The 23,787-nt window shown below is 34.9% G+C and overlaps 1 protein-coding gene across 3 annotated transcripts in view; it reads right to left on the bottom strand.

Annotated features, from left to right (window-relative positions):
* The window catches only part of LOC145254851 (G-protein-signaling modulator 2-like), a 635,388-nt gene that overhangs the window by 246,627 nt on the left and 364,974 nt on the right, over nucleotides 1–23,787 (bottom strand). For all 3 annotated transcript variants that reach the window (XM_080113701.1, XM_080113700.1, XM_080113702.1), the window contains one exon: nucleotides 13,540–13,675. In XM_080113701.1, coding sequence (XP_079969827.1) covers nucleotides 13,540–13,675 — 136 coding nt within the window. The remainder of the gene's footprint in view (nucleotides 1–13,539; nucleotides 13,676–23,787) is intronic.

Raw genomic sequence — 23,787 nt, forward strand, 5'->3', positions numbered from 1 at the left:
AGGTTTTTATGAAAAACATGTCTACAAAACAAAGACAGTTTTTAATCTGAAGCAAATAAGGTTATTACAATTTAAAAATGGGTGATAGCATCAATACTATCAAATGCTTAAAAGACCACATCACTTTGTAAGCAAAGATAAGCATCATATTATCAGGTAAAAATAGCATTGGCAATAGAAATGGCACAACTGTAAAATTATGAATGCTAATCTCACACTAAATTTATTGTGGCTGCCTTCAGTCTTGACAGACTATGAATGCCCACTGTAAGGGTGCCTGCGCATGAAATTTGTGTGGCAAGAGTTGCGCAGTCTCCAACCATGCCTCTCCTGAGTCCACATTGTTGCATACAAGTGGCAAGTTGAGGTATACGACGACTGGAAACAATGCCAAGATAAGCGGAGAGCACATACACCACCTAGAATTCCCAAATTGTTACCCATCTAGTACTAGCCATGCTCAACGTTGCTTAACTTCAGTGATTTGGCAAGAATCGGTGTGTCAATGTGATTATGCCGTACATCGAATTTATTAAAGGGAAGACAACCGGAAATTCTATCTATATTTAAAAGTAGATAAGAACTCTTCGCTTCTTCCCATCTATAAAAAAAAAAAATATAAATAAATAAATTCTGCCTTTTAGGTGATGACATGATTTTAGAATTTGACTGAATCAGTGATTGTAGCGAAATCGGGATATTCGAACACACACACACACACACACAATGCGTCAACTCTTTCTTCCTATACAAAAACTAAGTGAATTAGTGAGATATTTTTTTCGATGATCATTATTTCAGGATAGAAGAATTAATCTTATTATTAGGGCTATGACAACAGCATATTCTTTTCCTTGTTTTGATTCGATCCATTGATATCTTCTGTTTTTATGCAGAGTGATGTGGTTCTCGGTTGATTGTGTCAGATATATACTCGAGAGTTAAAACAATGAAAAGAATATGCTGTTGTCATAGCCCTAATTATCATATACATAAACATGGTCATGCAAATTTCATTGACTAACAATATCAATATTATCCAATGGTTAGAAAACAATACAACAAAATAATAATATAGACAAAGTAAAATGAAAATACAGTAAAATCCAGGATACGGTAACTCTAGGATACGGCTTTTTTTCAGTTTACGATGTGGAATACAATGTTTTTCCGTACCCTGGTTATGGTATTATTTATGTTATTTGATTAAATACATGCGTATTATATAATGTACTGTATTTTGTTACTAATTTTTAATACCGTATCCCGGGGTTATACTGTATTAAAGAAGATAAACATTTATATAACACTAGCTGTGCTTACCAGGCATTGTTCAGAATGCGCATAAATAATTTTACTGTTTAGGTTTTATTTATTTTTTGCAAATTTTTTAAACTTAAGGCAGACAACTATTACAGTCTTCATGTTGATTTTTATTTTTAAACGACTATTTAAAAATGTTTCTTGCTAGCAGTCGTCTGGTAAATAACTTTAATAATAAATTATAGCCAAATACATTATTATATTGACAATAATATGGTACAACAATGATAAATTCAAATTTGCTAATCGAAAGCAAAATTTGATTTGCCAAGTTAAATGCTAAGTAGGTCAGACTTTTAAAATCCTACAACCTAACTTTATGTTAGATTATTTGATAATTTAGGTATAAAACTTAAGGCAGATAACTTCCATTATATTCTTCCATTTAAAATGAGTTATTTCTCCTGCCGATTTTTGTTTTTAGTGATTATTTAAACATGGTTGATACTAGTAGTTGTCTGGGCCAGACTAAGTAATTTCCCAATAAATTGTAGTGAAAAACCTTATAGTATCGCCAATAACATGGAACAACAGTAACAAATGGAAATTGGCTAGTCAGAAACAAAGTTTAATTTATTAGCTTGAATGCTAATTGTGTGTAGATTTCAAAATTCGACAAGACTACTTTATGTTAGATTTAGCGTTATTGAATGTTTATAATACAATATACCCATACTACAATGTATTAAACGTGGAAGTTCTTGGGAGAGCAAATCTAGACAGCATGGAAACTACCCTTGCTACTATGCAACTACGATGGATTGAGCATATTGCAAGAATAGAAGACAACCGAATCCCAAAGATAATCTTCTATGAGAAACTGGCAAATAGAACCCGGAAGGTAGGAGGTCAGAAGCTTTGCTACAAAGATGTAACAAAACGACATCTGAAGGCGATGAACATCAATGTCGAGAGTTGGGAGGAACAAACCAAAAAAAAGAGTAGCTGACGGAACAGTCTCCACAAAGGGAAGGAAGAAATAGAAAGATTGGAGAAGCCTTAGAGCTGAGACACTATCGATGACAACCCCGGCACAAACATATGCAGTACCTGTGACCGGACGTTTCACACAGAAAGAGGACTATGCCAACACCGAAGGATAAAGCACCGAGGTTCTGACTAGTTATCGTTAAGATTGATGGCCTGCATAATGATGCTGATGACTACAATGTATTATAATATTAAGGAATTGAACAGAGTTAAACAAAAATTCAACTGTTAATAAAAATATCAAATTTTCAAAAAAAGCAATTATAACATGACATGGTAGGCTTTGGACGAAGCATCCAACTAAAGTATTTAATCACACATTTTTCTCTTGTTTATTATCGATTAGGCAGTAAAGTTTATGATTAACAATTAACATGGAGACTTAAAGATTGAAATTTCGTCCTATATTTTTTTTTTCTTCTTTTGAATTAACAAATATAGTTAATAATTAAAAGAGAAATTTTCTTTGCAATGCAAAAGTACAATTTTATGTAGAGCCGCAGGCCATGTGAAAATATCAAACTGTCATTGAAAGACAGTTAATTTCAGAACCGTTATGCATATCTGTGTGTGTGCATAACACGCCTGCATACATGAACATTGATGCATATTTATAAACATATACACCTTATATACAGAAGAGTACATATGTACATAGTGACTTTGATAAGTAGTAACTAGTTAGTACATAAAAAGTATGTATATACACATGCTAATGGATATATACAAACATGCAATTATGCGTGTGTGTATGTGCATATATATATATGCATGTATATGTGCATATGTGTGTGTATGTATATGTATGTGTGTGCATATGTACGTGTGTGTAAATGCATATGTACGTGTGTGTAAATGCATGTGTACGTGTATGTTAATGCATGTGTACGTGTATGTTAATGCATGTGTACGTGTATGTTAATGCATGTGTACGTGTATGTTAATGCATGTGTACGTGTGTGTTAATGCATGTGTGTGTGTTAATGCATGTGTGTGTGTTAATGCATGTGTGTGTGTTAATGCATGTGTGTGTGTTAATGCATGTGTGTGTGTTAATGCATGTGTGTGTGTTAATGCATGTGTGTGTGTTAATGCATGTGTGTGTGTTAATGCATGTGTGTGTGTGTGTGTTAATGCATGTGTGTGAGCGTGTGTTAATGCATGTGTGTGTTTAAATGCATGTGTGTGTAAATGCATGTGCGTGTGTGTGGATTACTCGAAGTAAACAAGTCCATGACAGCCATCACCAAAGATCTTCAGTTGTTCAAGGTTGACCTGATATTATTTTACTTAATCATTTGCTCATCTTTCACGATACTTTCATTTGATAAGAACATTAACATTTAAAAAATTTTTTAAACTTGAGTGAAAATCGGCAGCAGATCAGAAAGATATTGACTGACGTGGAAATAAAAACTAATAAATTTAATGCATCATTTTTTTTTTTTTATTATTCCAAACACTCAAAGGAAAATCATATTTTATTGCCCCAGGTGCAAAGTACTAAACAACATGAAAGTGCAGTTGACAGAAGATAAATTCATAAAGCATTACATATTACTTAGACGTCAACAAGTTTTGAAGTTATAGCGTTTTGATGTGTAAAAATCAACGGCTGTGTGTTTTTAACAGGTACGGTAAATTCAACTTATAAATATCAACGAATGATCCCCAACGTCCTGACATTTGTAATGAATCCAGTTATCCATGACTGTATAAAAATGCTACAAACGGCAGACCTGCAATAGGAAAATATTTATCTAAAAAAGAAAAAAAGAGAGTAATTGATCTTTCTCATCTACTGAGCTCCAGTTACTTGAGTTTCATGTAATGTTTCTTTCATGTCACTAATCTTGCTATGAAGCATGGTCAAAAAACAAGCAAGGTCAAGTTGTTACTTGTTCCCAAAAATATATTGTCGCATGTTGAAGGTGCACACACACAAACGCACACGACAGCTTGTAGCAAACGCACTGAACGATGGGGTGAGGAGGTCAGAATTGATATGGTCAGTGGTGAAAAGTTAACTGTTTGATGCACGCAGTTGTCGAGGTGAAGTACACTTGCAGAGGAGCAGGTCACATATATAGCCCAGAGAAAAAGGCAAAAGGGACGAAAAGCCTACAGTCAGCCGGCAATCGACATTACACAAGCATGGCTCCATCCACCCATCTCCCGGTTCACACTCTCCGTCTCTAGCTGGGCACATGAGTCAAAGAAAGAAATAGAAAATTAAAGCTTTTATATTTTTATACAAAAACAAAGGGTTACGAGTTTTCTCTGGCTGAGGAAAAATCAACTGCGCAACAATATATGTCGATTTTACTTTTATATGTGAAAGCAATAACTGAAAATAGTTACTCCTGACTTGATTTTTATATTTATCTATGGTCAGTCTTATTTGGTTATATCAATTGTTTTCCCCACACTCAAGATATTTCTTTTCTTAATATATTATCTTCAACAATGTCAGATCTTGTAAACAGACAAGAAAGAATCTTTATTGGCAATAATTTTATTATGACTATGGTTATCTGACCTTAGCCCATCAGTAAACTCAGACTTACCTAAAAAAAATAAAAATAAATAAATAAAATAAAAACGAGGCAAAAAGTGAAAAAACAGCTGCTTTGGTGATTATTTTCTATTGATCTGAATTCAGTGGGAAAATAATAAAAAGTTACTGATAAGAGGAAATCTGTTGGTATAGCTGGTTAATTAACATTTCAAATCTTTTTTGTAAATAAACAAAAACCAAAAATATTCTATCTTGTAAGTTCAAGTGTGGTTGAAAGCAAGGTTGCCTGTTTGGCCTTTTTAAGGCTAAATTTTGTCTTTTTTAGCATTTTGGATTCTAAAAGTGTATTTAACCTTTTTTCTGATTTTTTTTCTTTTTTACATAAATATTTGATTGTAATTATCAAAGAAAATGTCACAATGAAATACTTTTTTACAAAAATTGTCTTTAGCCTTTTTAAAATTTGGCTTAAATTTTGACCCTTATCTGATTATTTTACATAAATATCTATTTGATAGTAATTATTAATGAAAACATTGAAAACGTACGAATGATATAGTAATATACCACATCAATTATAAACATATAAAAATCAATGGGGAAATTTTTTCTCTCGGCACTAAAATCAATAGTCTATGCAATTTCTGAAATAGCCTGTTGATTACAGAATGGTGGCGGTCCAGTACAGTTCTTGGATGCCCACCCTCCCAGGCTTTGCCTTCTCTCTTTGAAAAAGTGGTTTATTGCTAATCAGCTGAGATACCCGTACGACTTGACATAACAGGCAATTTTTGCAGGCTAAAGTGCTCCTTCTTAGGGGTTTTGGCTTGGCAAGTCCAATTTCCCACTATAGTGCCACATCTCGTTTTGGGAGAGAGATAAATTCATCAATAGGAGTGTTTTTAGCAGGTAGTGTGAATTGAACTTCTAAACATCAATGAACGACCACAACAACGTCCTGACATTTTTAGTCAATCAGGTTACTTATTATTATACTGAATGTAAGAATGTTTGTTTCTACATGTATGTGAGTTACCAATGGCAAAAAACATCTGAAATGCTGACTTTCTCAACCTACCCTCAATTTTTCAGCTACCCCATTTTCCCCAGACTGCACCCCCATACTCACCTAGGTTCTTTATATTAAGTGCGAGGTTGAAACCTAACAAAGAGTCTTAAATATAGAATTATGTCCCTTTGCCTGGCTAAAAAATTTAAGACAGTAACTTCCCTTTGAGAAATGCATGATAGGATTTAAAGAAGTCGGCTATTGCTGTTCTTAAAACAAACTGAAAGACACACCAAACTTTAGCATCACAAACTATTTATATTACTTTTTATTCTCTTTAAATACGTTTTGTTTTTCTTGAAAAAAAAAAAAAAAAAAAAAGCCAAGAAAATGCTTGCATGTAAAATTTAATGTTGAATGATCCCCTATTTCTATTTTATTGATATAAAAAGTTGCTATAGGAGATAAATTCTGTGCGTTCTAGAGGGAGGGGGTAGAAAAAATTTAGCAAAGAGTATTAATCAATAATACCTATCTTTTTTTTTATATACTGAAAGTATTGACTGATATTTTGACTTTATTCTTATTTTTAAATTCATTAAAATTAGCTTCTTGCATAACAAGAATGTTAAAAATTAAAAAAAAATGCTTGGTTCAAGAAATAAAAAAAGATATACGGCCGTTAGAAAGAGAAAGACTCCAAATTCATATGTAAATTACCAGAGGAGACGAGATATAGTTTTTTAGTTGAATAAAATTCTTTTACCTTCTCTCTCCACTAGAAATCGTTTGAAGTATGGTAAAGTTAACATTTCCAGAGAACGAGAAAAAGGATTAAAAAAAGTCTGTAATATAAAGATAAATTGTCTGTGTGTATGTTTGTATGTTTCGCTAAAAGTTGAAAGATACTTAACAATCCTCTACAAAGTTGGTAATTTTTAAAAATTGGTATATCCTCAGAAAATAGTATGCAAAATTTAGAATAAAAGATTCATTCTTTTGAGTCTAATTGCCATTTATATCATTTAATGTCATCAAAAAGTAAACAAAATTTTTAATGTTTTCATGTAAACATTAGTGTGATATGGGATCATGACTGAGCTATAATGCCAGACCCCCCCTTTTTTTTTACATGGTGGTCACCATTTATCAAGGCCCGGAAGCCACTCAGGGATAAGGGTTATTGCAAGTACAGTACATACTTGCCAGACAGAACACACTGCCTCTGAACGCCCACGATTACCCCCCCCCCGATAGAAATGACCCAAACAGATCATCCTACTTATTCTCCTGACATAGTATATTTTTCTCTCCCTCTCTCCTTATGCCATTCCTCTTCCTGAAGGTAAAGAGAAGAGAAAGGAATTCAAGGAAACAATTTGGTGAGAATGGGGTCACGTGCTGTAGAAAACATTTAGAAAATCATTTCTGTTTCTGGCCAGCTGTTTAAAACAGGTGTGAAAGGGGCACGTATTACTGATTAAACCTAAATATGAATCCACAGCATATCTATATGTATATATATATATATATATAAGGCAAAATGTGTGTGATCATTTTATGTATGTCTCGAAAAGGCTTTTTTCACCGACACTCCCGGGGGGGGGGGGGGTACTATCGCTTAGAACTGTTTATATAGCCCTTAGATAATAATATCTAGGATTTGGGAATGCGTGTCGGGTCTAGATTTATTTACGTTGACTTTTATAAGATTTGCGTTAGTTCGCTTTGTCCCCTGTTGGTTCTTTTTAGTATAAATACAGTGAAACTAAATTCAAACGGGTCATGTTCTCGGCTTTTGCTGAAACATCCAGAAAGCAATCAGCTTGGGGCCAAACTCCTGTTATATCAGACAATTGCTATTCAATCTGGACAATGGGGGAGCTGGTTTCCCCCTCCCCAACATCTTGGGAATGGGAAGCTGGTTTCCAACCAGCCAAAGTTGGGTAAACAAACCCAAAAGCTGTCCCGCAGCAAAAGTTAAGTCCGCTACTTCTATTTGACCTCATTAATGAGGTCAAATAGAAGCAGCAGAGTTAACTTTTATTGCGGCCACATGTCAATTCTGTTTTTAATACTCAAATAAATTCAAACGTGCTTCCGTTAGTATTTTGCGGTGGCCCAATGGTTAACGTCGCCAGTTTTTTTTTCACACTAATTTCCAACTTTGCCTCCAAGGTTCGGGTTCGATCCTCATATTTACTCCCCAAAACTTTTTTTTTTATTTTAACCCCCCCCTCCCCTCCGGAGTTTTGATTTACCCAAAACCACAACCCACTTACAAACAGCCGGGCAACGCTGGGTACCCCCTGCTGGTACAATATAAACGTTGTGCGCCCGAGTCAACGCACATGAAGACAACTATAACAAAGAGGACAAAGTGGCCTGTGTAGCAAAAAAAGGCAGACCTTTTGAATCTTTACTTGGTTTTAAACAGAAAGTGTTCTCTCTCTCTCTCTCTCTATATATATATATATATATATCTGGAAGGACTACAAAGTCACGAGGATGAAATATATATACGATATAGTATATTCATGTAGCAAGTTAAGATAATTTAAAGCGTGTATACATTTGTCGGCATCATAAAGACTGATTAACAATCAACTTGAAGCTTGCAACAAGCGATGAATCGAATCAAAAAAGAGAAAAATCCAGGTGGTGGGGGAGGGGGTTTAAATCCGGTGAGCGTGGACAGTACTCCATACTTCCTCTTCGTCTCCTAACTATCTGTTTTGCAGATGACTATCAAGATATGCTCTTACGTCATGATGATAGTGGGGAAGTGCTCCATCCTGCTGGAAGCGCCATTCTTTATTCCTAAACATCTCTTGGGAACGTGGTATAGCGTATTCATGTAGCAAGTTGAGATAATTTAAAGAGTGTATGCATTTTATTGGGACTCTGTGTGTGTGTGTGTGTGTATATATATATATATATATATATATATATATATATATAAAACCCTGGTTGTTAATGTGTTCTATTATTTTTGCCATCAGTGCTTTACTTAAGTATTTTATGGGGATCACTGATCTGAATCAGACGTGTCATAAGGGGCATAACCTTTTCAATTGACAATAACTAAATATATCTTAATGTGCTGCAAGGATATAGGAAGATCGTACCATTTTGTAGAGTCATAGATTCTGTGCAGGGGACTTTGTCCAACATAAGTTTTTCCATACTTGCATTGTAATAAAAGTAACAGATTTCTTTCACAGAGTTATTTCCTTTATGCTAACTAGAGTTAAGCATGTGTATCTATGTCCAGAAAATCGGCTAGGTGAAGAAGAAAGTTCGGAAAGGAGAAAACAAAGGAGGATGAAGAGAGAGGTATGTATAGACGTTTTGTTACATCCCCCATTTCCCAGGCAATACCCGATAGTCCTGCTAGCATTAAAATAAAGTAATAAAATCAAAGGAAGTATACAGAAAATAACGAGAATTTTTTTTTTTTATTCAAGAAAAGAAAAAAAAAAAATGGCATCAAGAGAGAGAAAAAGAGATTAATCAAACTTTTAAGAAATAATCAAATTTTTCTCAGGAAATGTTAAATTTAAAACGATAAAAAAAAAAAAACATTGATATTCAGTTGAATTATAAAAATCAGATTTTATTGATAAAGAACTCTTATCAAGATTTAACGATAAAAGCACACACTTGCTTTCTACAAAACTCAAAGTTTGAATCAAAGTCTTCTTTCTATAAAACTCAGCAGAGTTTGCAGAATCTTCTGGACTGACGGTCGGCAACTTTCTAAACTTCATGAATTACTAAACACAGGATTTTAAATTTGGTGAACAATTACTTTCGCTTTAAAAAACAAAACTTATATACATTGACACGTAGTGATATATAGTTATCATAGTAAGTATATATTTTTTTTTATTTTTTTTATTCAATTTTCACCCCAAACAAGGCACAGTGCCACTTTGAAGCAGGGGGCTACTATTAGGGAATTAATTAGCGGGGTCATTATGAAGGGAGAAGAGTAGAAAGATGTTTGTTAACATTACACTTGAACTTCTGCATATCATTGTAGTTGGGAAAGCAGAATCCCGGAAGGGAGTTCCAAAGACCCGCAGTTCTGGGGAAGAAACTATTGGAGTAAAAGGCTTTCTTGCACCTAGGGATCTCTACTGAAAAGGGATGAGACTTAGTAGCTTGTCGGGTTTGTCGGGGGTAGTTACGTCGGGGATGTACAAGTGTTTGCAGTTCGTCAGAGCATTCACCATTAAAGTATTTGTAGAACAGGCAGAGGGATGCAACATCTCGTCGATGGGACAGAGGTTGAAGCCTAGATGACAGTTCAGGACCTATCAGGTTGGCGACTCTTTTTTGAACCCTGTCCAGGAGCGAGAGACAAGCAGCAGATGCACCAGCCCAGATGTGACAACAGTACTCCATACATGGGCGAATGGTTGCCTTATAGAGGTATAGGATACTGGCAGGCGTAAGTAGTTTTCTAGCACGGTAGAGGGAGCCAACCTTCCTTGCAGCAGCCTTGGCAATGCTCTCAATGTATCTATTCCAGTTCATATTCCCTGTAAACGTTAGGCCGAGGAGTCTAAAAGAAGTACTTTCAGGCAATGTGTTCTTGGCCATTGCTATTGGTGGTAGAGAAGGTTTCTTGTAGTTATTGAAGGAAACAAGCTTAGTCTTAGCAGCATTGAATGTGACCAACCATTTTTGTCCCCATTCCACTACGGATTGGAGGTCGTCCTCTATATATAGGCTAATCATGTTGAAATACTGGATCTCACCAGATCAACAATGTTAAGCAACAATAAATCTGGCTAGTACCACACGAGTGATTATTTGAGAATGCAAGGCATTGTATGTACCACACCAGGATGTAGAAATTTTCAGTTTCGTATCTGGAAGCGTGTTTAATCAACCGGTAGAAATTCATCCTCAGTCTTCATTCAGACATACATCTAGGAGAAGGAACACTGATGTAAAACTCGAGGTCTACTGTCTGCTCCATCTTGTGGCAGCCACTGCACTGACTGAGATTAGCAGTTGTATGAAAAAGTGTGGTTGGTTCTGCAAAAAGTCTTCACCACTATAAACAAATCATCTGTGGATTTTCAAACAACTTAATTGTTGTGGCGGACCTCTTGGAAGCATCATCATAGTGGCAAGTAGCGATACACATAGGCAGATAGCGATACACAGTGACAAGTAGCGATATATGAATAAGTAGTAGTAAAATTATACATCTAAAATCAAGAATAAGTTTGAGACTCCCAAAATTCATGAGATTTGTTGGCAATGGCACATGGTGTAATGGATAAATTATTAAGTGAAATTAAACTTAAAGGGATGGTTAAAATCTTAAAAAGATCTCTTCTTTGGAATATACGAGATAATGGGTGAATATTTGGCATCTGATAAAATGCTCCATCTCCAGCTTGAACAAACTGCTAAGAAAAATTAGCAGAAAACAAAAACGCAAAAAACAAAACCCAGGTCTATCCACTTAAACCTCTTCTGATTACCCCGAGCATTCATCCAATAGGCAATCTGAACATTCTTTTTTAAACCCTGAATATTTTCATCATACTACTAAAACTAAATATACTAGCCCAAAATGATTTGTCCACTAATAATTTTTTTTTATTTCTGTGAGTCTTAAAATACTTTTCATTCTTTGTGAAATGTGATGCCCAACTATATTTTTCTTATGTTTATTCTTATATAATTATGCATTTTAATGCACAGATGTTTATTTTATACTCAAATGAGACTGGCACAGTCTTGGACATCTTGGTGTGCCTATTTCTCCGTTGGTCTGAGGCATGACTCTGCAGTTTAAAGACAACCAACCACCCAGGCTCTATCTTCTCACCATTAGAAAAGGGGGTTAAAGTATTGGTAATCGCCCAAGGCACTCCTACCAGAAAATGCCAACAGGGCTGCTCAAGCAATTTTCGTTTAACCAGAGTACACTTCACCTAGGACGCTAACTTTTCAAATTCCACTTTCCCAACTTTAGTTCTTGTCTTCCCACTGTGAGGGAAGAAGATAAATAGGTATACAGGTCGAATGAACCAATATTAAATACTATCCATTCTCGTTTTTGTATTTGCTTATGCAAAGATAGTTTTCTTTAATAAAAACAGCAAAATTGACCAATACTGTAATTCATTTGTTCTGTCTATTGTCAGTGAAGGAAAAATCCTTCTAAACTGAGGCTAATTTTACTTTGTTTCAATCTAGAGTGCCTCTTTTCCGGGGGTAGGGCTGGAACCCCCATAATTAAAGATTGACCTTATGTCTAACTCTTCCCTCCTGGAGAGGAAAGTAAATAGGAACAATGACAGAAGATTTTAGTCAGACATTTAAAAATTCAGGAGAAAAAAAAGAAAAAACAAAAACAAACAAAAAAACACTAACTGCTTTTAATAATGTTAAAGAGGAGTAAATCACTTAAAAATAAAATACAAAATGGCAGGTAAATAATCCTTTCATATTTTTTTGAGGGGATGATTTTTTTTTTGTTTGTTTTACATAGGCAATATCAGATTTCTTTTTTCAATGATTTACCTCTTGTTTCTGAATAGTTGATAAACTCTTTGTAAAAGGAAAAAAAAAAAAAACCCAAAATGAAATAAGTGCTAATTACATGTTTTGCATATTTATATGGTGTCAATGCCACGTCACTACATCTTCACAGTAGCCCACACATGTCGTGGCTTATCTATATTAAGTTAGATTCACTGTGACTTATTTACTATATTTTTATGGTAGCTTAACGACACGTTGCCCACCTACGCGCCCGCAACGACACGGTGCCCACCTACGCGCCCGCAACGACACGGTGCCCACCTACACGCCGCAACGACCCGGTGCCCACCTACACGCCGCAACGACCCGGTGCCCACCTACACGCCGCAACGACCCGGTGCCCACCTACACGCCGCAATGACCCGGTGCCCACCTACACGCCGCAACGACCCGGTGCCCACCTACACGCCGCAACGACACGGTGCCCACCTACACGCCGCAACGACACGGTGCCCACCTACACGCCGCAACGACACGGTGCCCACCTACGTGCCCGCAATGACACGGTGCCCACCTACACGCCGCAATGACACGGTGCCCACCTACACGCCGCAATGACACGGTGCCCACCTACACGCCCGCAACGACACTGTGTCCACCTACACGCCGCAACGACCCGGTGCCCACCTACACGCCGCAACGACAGTTCCTATCTACATTACACTTTATCATGCTTTCATTATCAGTGTAAATTGTTACACATATGATCTATCCTCCATAATAGTTTGTCCTATAATTACATGTTCACAGTTGCTACAAATATCAAATTAGTGTGGTCAACAATAAGGCTACATGTTTACACAAAATCAGGTTTCATGATTTTAAAATTCATCTAGAATTGATAGCATCTTGTTGAGATTGTATCTTAATCATCATCGACCCAGGATTTGTAGCGATCTGTTTTCATCATCGTGTGATCTATAGCACTGTTATAATCGTTAATACTGGATCAGTAGTGTTCTTTTGTTAACAAGGAATCTGTAGCAGCATGCAGACAGGTTTTGTTCTATATTGATACAGGCCACATCGTGGCTTGTCTGAGAAAGGTAAAGTATGAAAACATTTGAAGATGAACGTAGAGGATGGCCAAGCAGGCTTGAAAAAAAAACAACAAAAAAAAACTTACCTTGTCTCCTATTTCTTGAGAAATGTCAAGATGTCTTTGACAGCAGACAATAGCCTCATCAAATTTGTTCAAAACTTTAAGAGTGTTTCCAAGATTTCCACTGGCCTTTGCTTCACCTGCTTTGTCCCCAAGCGTTCTGAAAATTAAAAGAAAAAAATTAATATGAAACAAGGATTAAATTTAAAAAGAAATAAATAAAAATAATGTACACTTGTTTTTGCACAGTTTATTCTAGGTTTGTCTAACTTAGTTTCAAATAGTTTCTTCTCTCAAACTGCTGGACTTTAGAATTTACTCCCTGTTTCCTGCTTCTTACTGTACTAACAGGCAGAAGTTTAAATGTAATTGCTGTGGTCTTGTAAGAGTTTGGAAGAAAGACAACTCTGTAATTAGTTGAAACAATAGCTAAGGTGAACACACCACACAACAGTAATGTGAACGGACATCTCACTGCTCAACTCCCTACTAAGTGTCCGTTAGGCTTGGTTCCTTAATTTACAGTATTTTTCACATCTCAGTGGTAATGTACCTTGTTTAGGGGTAAATATGAGTATATATATAAAAATCAGTTACTTGTTAGATATTTTTCATAATCTAAAGGATTCTTATTCTATTAAAAAAATTTTGCTTTAAAAGTATATGTTAATGCTCAAAACCGTTGTAGAACCTTATTTAATAAGCAACACAAGCAAGTAATGTTTAAAAATATCAAGAGATAAGATGTTAATAACTTTCAGCCAATCAAAACATCCACATTAAAATATTTGTCACTTAAAGTTTTGTTAAGAGAAAGAAAAGAAATATACAGGAAGAAAATTCTGTTCACCCATTTTTCATACTTTTTCCATCTGATTATGGCTACAGACTTAGTTTCTTACCAATTTTTTTGCTACAAATTTCAGACGGCAGAATCAAAGAATTGACTATTTGTGTAAAAGGTCTTAAAATCCCATCTTTCATCATCATCTTTTCTTTTTTGTGTGTTGAAAGAACAAATTCGAAAAATTTGCAGAAAAAAATAAAATAAAAAATAACAGCATGTCCATCCACTTTAATCTTTCCTGATTATCCAGGTATTCATAGGAATTCTGAACATCCTAAGTAGTTTTAACCTACGACTGAAACTAAATATACGCTTTGTTCACCAATTATTTCTTGCTTTCTTTAAGTACTTTTTAGTAACTACTTTCCAAATAAAAACAAACATATTTCCATGTTTCAAATTGAAACAAATACAGAGAAAAAAAATAACCTTTTTCTAATGAATATAAATAATTTCATTTAAAAGTAAAATTTCACCTTACAAAAATAATACGGTAAAAAATGTAAAGAAAACAGTTTGGGCAAAATTACAAATAAAAAAAATTAAATTAGATTTTTCTTTTATTTACTTTATATACATTAGACACACACACACACACACACACACACACACACACACACACACACACACACACAGATATCTACAAGATGCAACAATAAATTTGCTGCCCTAAAGAAAACACTACATCTTTATATTAAAACGTTCATTGAAAAAAAAAAAAAATCAATTCAGGTAACTTGATTATGTAGTAGAGCTGACATCTATTCAATGTAGCCGCCTTCATCCTCAATCATCGCCTTGACACGGGTAGAGAACTGGCAGCATGTCTTTTCCACAAGCACCAATAGGAGTTCGGCAAATACTCGGCGGATGACAGCGATCAGGTTTGCTTTGGTGTTGTTCTTGACGTATAACCAAAGTAGTCTAATGGGTTCAGGTTGAGGGAGGAAGGGGGGGGGGCAATGAGAGACGTCATAGCACTCCTGAGGCCAAGCCTGGGTCTCTTTGGACTTGTGAGCCGGTGCCAAGTCCTGCTGCTACACCCAGGGTCTACCAGCGGCCACCTGATTGCACCAAAGGATCATCACACTCTTCAACACATTCAGGTACACTTTGGTGTTGACTTTCAAGATGTGAAGTGGCAGGATGTGGCTCTCACTTGAAACCACATTAAAGACCATAACCATTACCGGAAACTTATCACCCTGAACCTGTCCCTGTTATTTGTGGCAATCCAGCAATGCATTCTGAGGGTGCTGGCAATGGTCCTGTTGTCATAACTTGGATAGGTAGAGAGCATGAATTGTACAGCGGCACATCTCCGATCTTGCTCATTGAACATTGTGTCAATTTCAGACATAGAATGCTCTTATCGCTCTTGAGATCTGGCCAAGTAATAGATGGTCTGCAACAAAATAAAGAAAACTGGTTTTCATCAAACAGAAATGGAATCATGTCTTTTCTATGGCAACAATTTTATCGTTCCACTCAGTATTTATCCATCTATATCTAATCATAAATGTGAATTTGACATTTTAATTTTGGTTGGTCGATTATGAGTGAAACAGTCTTTAAAATTTCTTTTGAAGTTTTGAGTAAAAAAATAGAATAATAAAATATTGGTTACTTGAATCATAATTAATACTGTGTGTGTGTGTGATGCATATACAGAGAGATACTTAAGATCAATTTCAAACCTTCCAAAATGCTTATCTATAATATAAATCTCACCTGTCTGTTTAAATGTATGTATGTATTTCTGCTTAAAACTTTCGACAGAAGTGACGGATTTTCACAAGATCGGTATCGTTTTAAAGCTTGACCCTTCGGATGATAAATATCGAAAAATTGGCTAAAAACATTAATTCTTTCACTCTCAATTGTGTACTTTTCTACAAGGAGGGGTCGTTTTTTTCGCCAATATTTTCGAAAGTCATCTCCTGTTTTCGATTGACTAGCCTTAATTTAAACCTTCACCACTTCTGGTTTGGCGATAGACACAACAGCAAAGATGTCAGGGTTTACCTACCTGCCCACTATCAATTTTTTTTTTTTTTTTTTTGCTCAACACACACTTCTAAACACGTGGGCAACGCTGGGAATTTAGAATAGTAATTTTATAAAAATATTCTCAAATTCTCTTAATCTATCACATAAATGGCAGTTGTTTGTGTGTATGTTTATATGTCCAGCTAAACGTCTGAAATTACTCTAATTATCAAACACCCGTGCAATATATATATATATATATATATATATATATATATACATACACACACACTTTTTTTTTTTTTTTTTTTTTTTTTGATCGGTGTTGGTTTGGATATATAATATTTAAAATTTAGTAGGGGAAATTTTTTTAAGCAGTAGCTACAGTCAATGGATTATATCATTTTTATTTTGAACAAATTAAAACAAGAGATAGGAATGGGTTGAGCAAAGTTGACAGCTGAGATTGAGGAGGACAGACAGAAAATTGAGATTGTGGAAATAGAAAAAGATCAAGAGACGGCTAAAGAAAGGGAGGGAAAGCAATTTTAATATAAAGATGTTACACACACACACTTCTATTTATTTTTTATGAACTTCAAGTAACTCTGCTAGTTAAATATAAAGGGGTGCTTAAGCCAAAAAAAAAAAAAAAAAGAGAAAAGAAACAAGAAAAGAGAAAGAGAAAAGAGAAACGGGAAAAGAGAAAAGAGAAACGGGAAACGAGAAACGGGAAACGATAAAAGAGAAACGAGAAAAGAGAAAAGAGAAAAGAGAAACAAGAAAAGAGAAACGAGAAAAGAGAAACAAGAAAAGAGAAACGGGAAAAGAGAAACGGGAAAAGAGAAACGGGAAAAGAGAAAAGAGAAACGGGAAACAAGAAAAGAGAAACGAGAAAAGAGAAACGGGAAAAGAGAAACGGGAAAAGAGAAACGGGAAAAGAGAAACGGGAAAAGAGAAACGGGAAACGAGAAAAGAGAAACGAGAAAAGAGAAACGAGAAAAGAGAAACGAGAAAATAGAAACGAGAAAATAGAAACGAGAAAATAGAAACGAGAAAATAGAAACAAGAAAAGAGAAACAAGAAAAGAGAAACAAGAAAAGAGAAACAAGAAAAGAGAAACAAGAAAAGAGAAACAAGAAAAGAGAAACGAGAAAAGAGAAACGAGAAACAAGAAAAGAGAAACAAGAAACGAGAAACAAGAAAAGAGAAACAAGAAAAGAGAAACAAGAAAAGGGAAACGAGAAAAGAGACCTGTTCAAAATTATTTTAAAGGGTAAAAAAAAAAAGAGAAAAAAGAAAAAAGAAAAAGAAAAAACGAGAAAAAAAAGCTTTGTTTTGTTAATGAAACAATAGGTCAAAGGGAAAACATTAATCAACACACTACTAATAATATATATAAATATTTAAATTACTAGCTAGGCACCTAGACTTGCCTGGTAGTAAAATATGATTAAATATGGCATTTTCGATTTTACAGATTTTGTATTTATTATAGAGTAAATTTTCTATCAATAATCTATATCATATTTTGCTCAATACAGTGATTTCAAAGTGAAAAGAAAAAAAAGAAAAAAAAAAAGTGACTTGGGCGTAATCAACCGGAATCAGATCGGCTAAGTTCCAATATTTTCAATTTTGATCCCATAACAGCTATTTTTACTAAGTAAAAACCCAGAGAAGAATGGTCCACAAAAAATGCAACCATTTGATCTGCCTTGTGTCGCTCTGACCATGCGTCTCTGAGCAGATGCAGTTTGGAAAGAAAAAAAAAAAAAAAAAAAAAAAAAAAAATGGAGACAGACACACAGATATAGTTTGATAAATTAGACTAAAGGGTTTACACAGTTGTAAAATACGCTTAAATACGATATTTTAATTTGTTCAGATTTCGTATATATTATTGTGTCGTGATTTTCAAAATAATAAAAAAGTATTTGGGCGCCATCAGCTAGAATCACAACTGATAGCAAAATTGTAGCATTCAAAGCTGTTGACGTTACCACTGTACCAACGTGACATGCATATGAGCTGATTGAAAATTAAAAATAAAGATAAATGTACAAAATGTATAACAATTTGTTTCAATTTCACTTATTTTTGATCTCTTCAAAACTATTTTAACCAGTTATACGCCATAAAAGAACGGTCCATAAAAAATCTAATCATTTGAGACCCTTAGCGTTGCTCTACGACTTTTAGTTTTGGAAGAGATAGAGTTTGAAAATATGGAGACAGACATATAGCCTTTTATATATTAGATTACTCAAAGAATAATTCTACGCTAGAAGATGGATTATTCTAAACATTGAAGTCGGAACTGGAGTTGCGCATTTATTCTACCGACTCTGCAGTCCGACATTTGATGCAGAACAATTATACACCACTGTAACATGAGCGTAGTCAAAAAAAATATTGGGCATGAAATGTCTGCAACTGCAGTATTTATGAATTCTACAATCTAAACACTGAACCCTGGCCTTAAAACCATTTAATGATTTTCTTTCAAATCTAATTGCTTTTGATTTAATTGTTTATAATTAAGATCTCATTGTTATTTTCATATCGTACGCAGGCTAGTACATTAAAGGAGGGAAAATATAGTGTACACTGTACACACTATATACTAGCAGGGAGATTCTACGTTCTCCAGGATTGAATGAGGATCAACATTTTTCTACACTTCCAATATGTTGTCATCGAAAGCGGTGAAATCACCCATTTTCAATCAAACCGATTGATTGCCTATTCTAGTCTGGGACTAATCACAGTACACCAAAAGGAAGCTCCACATGTCTCCCTGTAGTGACTTAGTCCACAATAATTGTAGTCTACATTGCACTGTAGAGAACCTAGTGTTGATTTTATAAATTTATTTTTATATAGTGGCTTGAATTAAAGTTTAAAATGAAAAAGTCGAGTATGATGGTTCAATTGTTGCACTAAATAGAAACATGTCCTTATATTATCAAAGAATTAACTGTTGATTTTATACACTGGATCATTCGGCTTGTGCAGTGATAAACTTCTCAAATGCACTTACAATGCTAAGCTGTATAAGGGTGTTAACTTTGATCACAATCAGACTTTTCTTTCTTTAATTGCATTTTTTTGATTATCAATTTTTGATACTTATCAGAGGCATTCCACTAGAAAACCTAACCAAGAACACTCCCAGACACAAAGTACATTTGTGTGAAATTTAAAAGTCGGCCCAATCATTTCAGAGTCCATAGGGATCAAACTCAGAAAGAGTCTCAATTATATCTTCTAATTTTTATAAACTTCCCACAAAATATAATTTGGCACAATGCCTAAAAAGTGTGTTTTTTTTTTGGGGGGGGGGGGTAGTAAACCCGCATCCTGGAGAAGCACCAACCTGGTCTCTAAAATCGCCTGAACAGCTTCATTAGCATTCCCCAGTAGGAGCGTCTTAGACAGTTGGCGATTTACTAATCCGTTCCCAAAGAAAGTGATATAGTGTTATGAGCATAGTTTCCCTCATTCAATCTCGAGCAATGTCGGGTCACCTTGCTAGTCCTTAATTTAACTAAGATCAGGATGTTGATTATTGAACAAATGTTATTACACAATCGTCGAGCCACTGTGATGCAATTCTGCATGTGTCATTGCCCGTTCCTCTCTTTCGACAAGCACACAAAAGGGAGAGGAATCGGCGTGTAAAAGAACCAGTGCCAAGGCAGCTATCAACAGGCAGGCCGACCGAGTAGGTAAGATAAGTCTGTGGAATCGGTAGAATCTATTGATTTTAGTGTTCCACCTCTCCAAGAACCTTCACTGAGACTAGCAAACAGCCAATAAAACTATAAAGAATGGTAGCGACACACTGCCCTTGTTACCATTTCGACCAATGTCAGTACAACGAATGGAGAGATAGCATCAAGTAAAGCAAAAAAAAAAAATAAAAATAAAAAAAAATAAAAAATAAAGACAGAGGGGTCAGAAAGAAAAACCGTTGCAACTGATGCAAACCTTGACAAATACCCATAAAAATCGATTATTAAACTAAAACAGTTAATCAACGTTTGTTTAATTAGTTTTTTTTTTTAACACATTTTAATCAGACAAAATAAGATATCTCTACTATTATATAAAAGTAATAGTATCTGAATATGTGTGTGTTCCGTATGGACTCGAAAATGGCTGGGCTGATTTTTATGAAATTTCACACGGCAGTGTTCTTAGATAGGTTTTTATATTGGAATGTCTTTGATAAGTATCGATAATCAAAATAATCTGATAAAAGAAGGAACAGGCGATTTTGATCAAAGTTAACATCTTACACAGCCTAACATCACAAGTGCATTTGAGAAGTTTTATTACCACAGAAGCTGAAAGGTCAGACATATAAAATCAACTGTGGGCTCTTTGATATGACAAAGGCGTGTTCAAAATAAATGTTTTTCTTTCAAGTACAATTGCACCATGATACTTGACTTCTTCCTTTTAAACTTAAATTCAAGCCATTATCACCGCATAGCCAGACATCAAATCAACAGTAGGTTCTTTGATATGACAGGGGCACGTTTGAAATGAATGCTTCTGTTTATAGCACAATTGGCACATATTTGATTTTTGCATTTTAAACTTAAATTGAAGCCATTATATATAAAAATTCTATAAAATCAACAGTAAGTTCTCTACAGTGCAATGTAGACTACAATGTGTTGTGGACTAAGTCACTTTAGGGAGATATGTGAATCTTCCTCCTGGTGCACTGTGACGAGTTCCCAACTAGAGCAGGCAATCAACAGATTTGATTGGGTGATTTCACAGATTTCGATGACATTAAAAATATAGGAGCGTGAAACATTCGTTGGTGATCATTAGGGCTATGACAACAGCTAATTCTTTTCATTGTTTGGATTCTCGAGTGTGTATCTGTTGATATCTTGTATGCTTTTATATAAAGTGATGTGGTTCTCGGTTGATTAACTGTGTCAGATATATACTCGACAGTCAAAACAATGAAAAGAATATGCTGTTGTCATAGCCTTAGTGATTATTCAATCCTGGGCAACATCAAGTCTCCCTGCTAGTATGTTAAATAATTTCTTGGTTTCAGAATTGAGTTATTTAAAAAAAAAAAATAAATAAATTCACCTTAATTAGTATTATTTGAATTATTCAGACTGTTTTTATCTTAATTTTTATTATCCTCATCTTTCTTAAGTGTTGTTTCACAACATTTCGGTCAACTATTCCTTTGGCCTTCGTCAGGTGGTAACCGCGACGGGATAGGAACTTCGAACCTCCTAACTGCATTCTCAGCAATTACTGCCATCCAGAGTTGTTGTCGTCTCACCACGTTTTGGCCAAGTAAGCCTCTGGCCGGCTTTGGGTAGGATTGAAACCACTATCTTCAGACAATTCCCACCTGGAACCGTAGAGATTCAACGTCTCTATCCACTGCACCACGGACCCCGAAAGGCGATCAAGGTTGAATTTTTTGGTCTTATAAATCCACGTTTATTTTATTATCGTATCTTCCATGGTTGGGTCCGTACCGAACGGTACGTTTTTATCTTGAGTGTTATTCTTACACGTTTTTGGATGATGTAATCTCCAATCATTTTCAGGTGTATCTTGTCTAACTCTGGAACCGGTACAGAATCCTTTAATTCACAGGTGTAGCATGCTCCTATTCTGTCAGCAATAACCAAGTGAAAGTCTTAAATAATTCATAATTGTATTTTTAGTATCACCCACAGTAGCGATTGAACCTGCAACCTAGGAACTAAATTTTACTTAGTACTTTATCCATTACACCACAGGTATTTGCATTATGAGAATAACACTCAAGATGAGAACATTAGTCCAAAAAATCTAAATTATTAAGCCTTTCTGTTATTTTCTTTAGTCTTTTAGTGTTGTAAATTGGGGTGTATAACGAGCGTATATATGTGCGATGTACATAATGAGTTACTTTACTTGTTAACGGTCGTTTATTTAATGTGTGTGATGTCTTCCAATATCTTATCTAGTGTATAAATGTTTCTCTTGTTGATGTGTGTATAATGGTTATCTGTATGTGTCGATATACTAAACGGTCTATAAACAGAAGGACGGATAAACATCTTTTACACTGTGCTGGACAAAGAACAGAATACCTTGAACCACAACCATTTTCATCTGTTCTGACATGCTCCTGAAATGTGGCCACGTGTCTCATGAAAAACTTAAACAACCAAGTTGTTTCATATTTACATGTATGAGTTGTTGATTCCGAGGTGGCACACAGTTTTCTTTTCCAAACTATGTCCATTTTCCCAGTCCATTGCTTCCATGACTGTCATTTGTCTGTCTCTGCCCTAAGACTCAGTTATAGACTGTCCAATCTAACTACTTTTTACGTGTAATCTTAAACTCACTTCCATTTCTGATATCACTCTTTATGTAGCATCCAAATAAATCACTTGTTTTTTCAAAAGGTATTTTGTTTATCCATTTTCTTCGTCCTAAATTCTTAAAACTGTCCAATACATTCCTAATGAAAATGGAACTATCAGAATGACATTTAATCTATCAAGTTGCTTATATAAAGAATAGGGGATTTTGTCTTTATTAAAATACAACTAGCCTTGCAAACTCACCTTTTCTTGATCTAAACGATCTAACCCGAGCTGAATGAGTGACCCAACCGGCCATTTTTTAGCGCGCGTGTGTGTGTATATTATATATATATATATATATATATATATATATATACACACACACATATATATATATATATATATATATATATATATATATATATATTAGGCACACAAAAAAAGGAAAGTTGTTTGCAATAGTGGTAAGAAGATGAGTTTTTGTAGGGAATATCTTAAATAGAGGAACAAGAGATTGAAACTCAATCGAGCACTTGCCTTAAAAATAATAGAATATGAAGAAACTAACAATATCTCTTGACATGAGAAAGGGGTTGTTTGTTTTGTTTAATGGCATTTCAACCTTGTTTCCCATTTTATGCCGAAAATAGTTTCAAGTGACTTTTAAAGAGTCTCGAGTCAGATGCTCTTGGTTTGGGTAGGAATCTTGAAGTATTTCAGCATCTCAAAGTAGGTAGTGTGGTCTGTTATATATTTGTCATTATTTCTATCTTAGTTTTTGTTGTATAAACTAGCTTCTCTTATATATTCAAGTATTTTAGGTTTTACTTGGAGGAATATTTCTTTAGGGTTTGTTTCTTTGTAATACTTTTGGTGAATTCATTTTAAGACTAAAAAACTTGTCAAAATGTGGCTTATTGTATAAGCCTCCTGGTTTGGTATACAGGTTGGAGCTGTTTTATACCTAATGAGATGGGAATGAGTGATGTTCAAGTGACCCACAAGAGATCATCTTCCACTATATTTCAAATTCGATTTTGAACTTTACTTTGGCACAAGCAGTATTCTCAGCAGATGTGGCAG

Source organism: Euprymna scolopes, chromosome 30, assembly GCF_053919585.1.
Source record: "Euprymna scolopes isolate OS-2025 chromosome 30, ASM5391958v1, whole genome shotgun sequence".
Lineage (NCBI taxonomy): Eukaryota > Metazoa > Mollusca > Cephalopoda > Sepiida > Sepiolidae > Euprymna > Euprymna scolopes.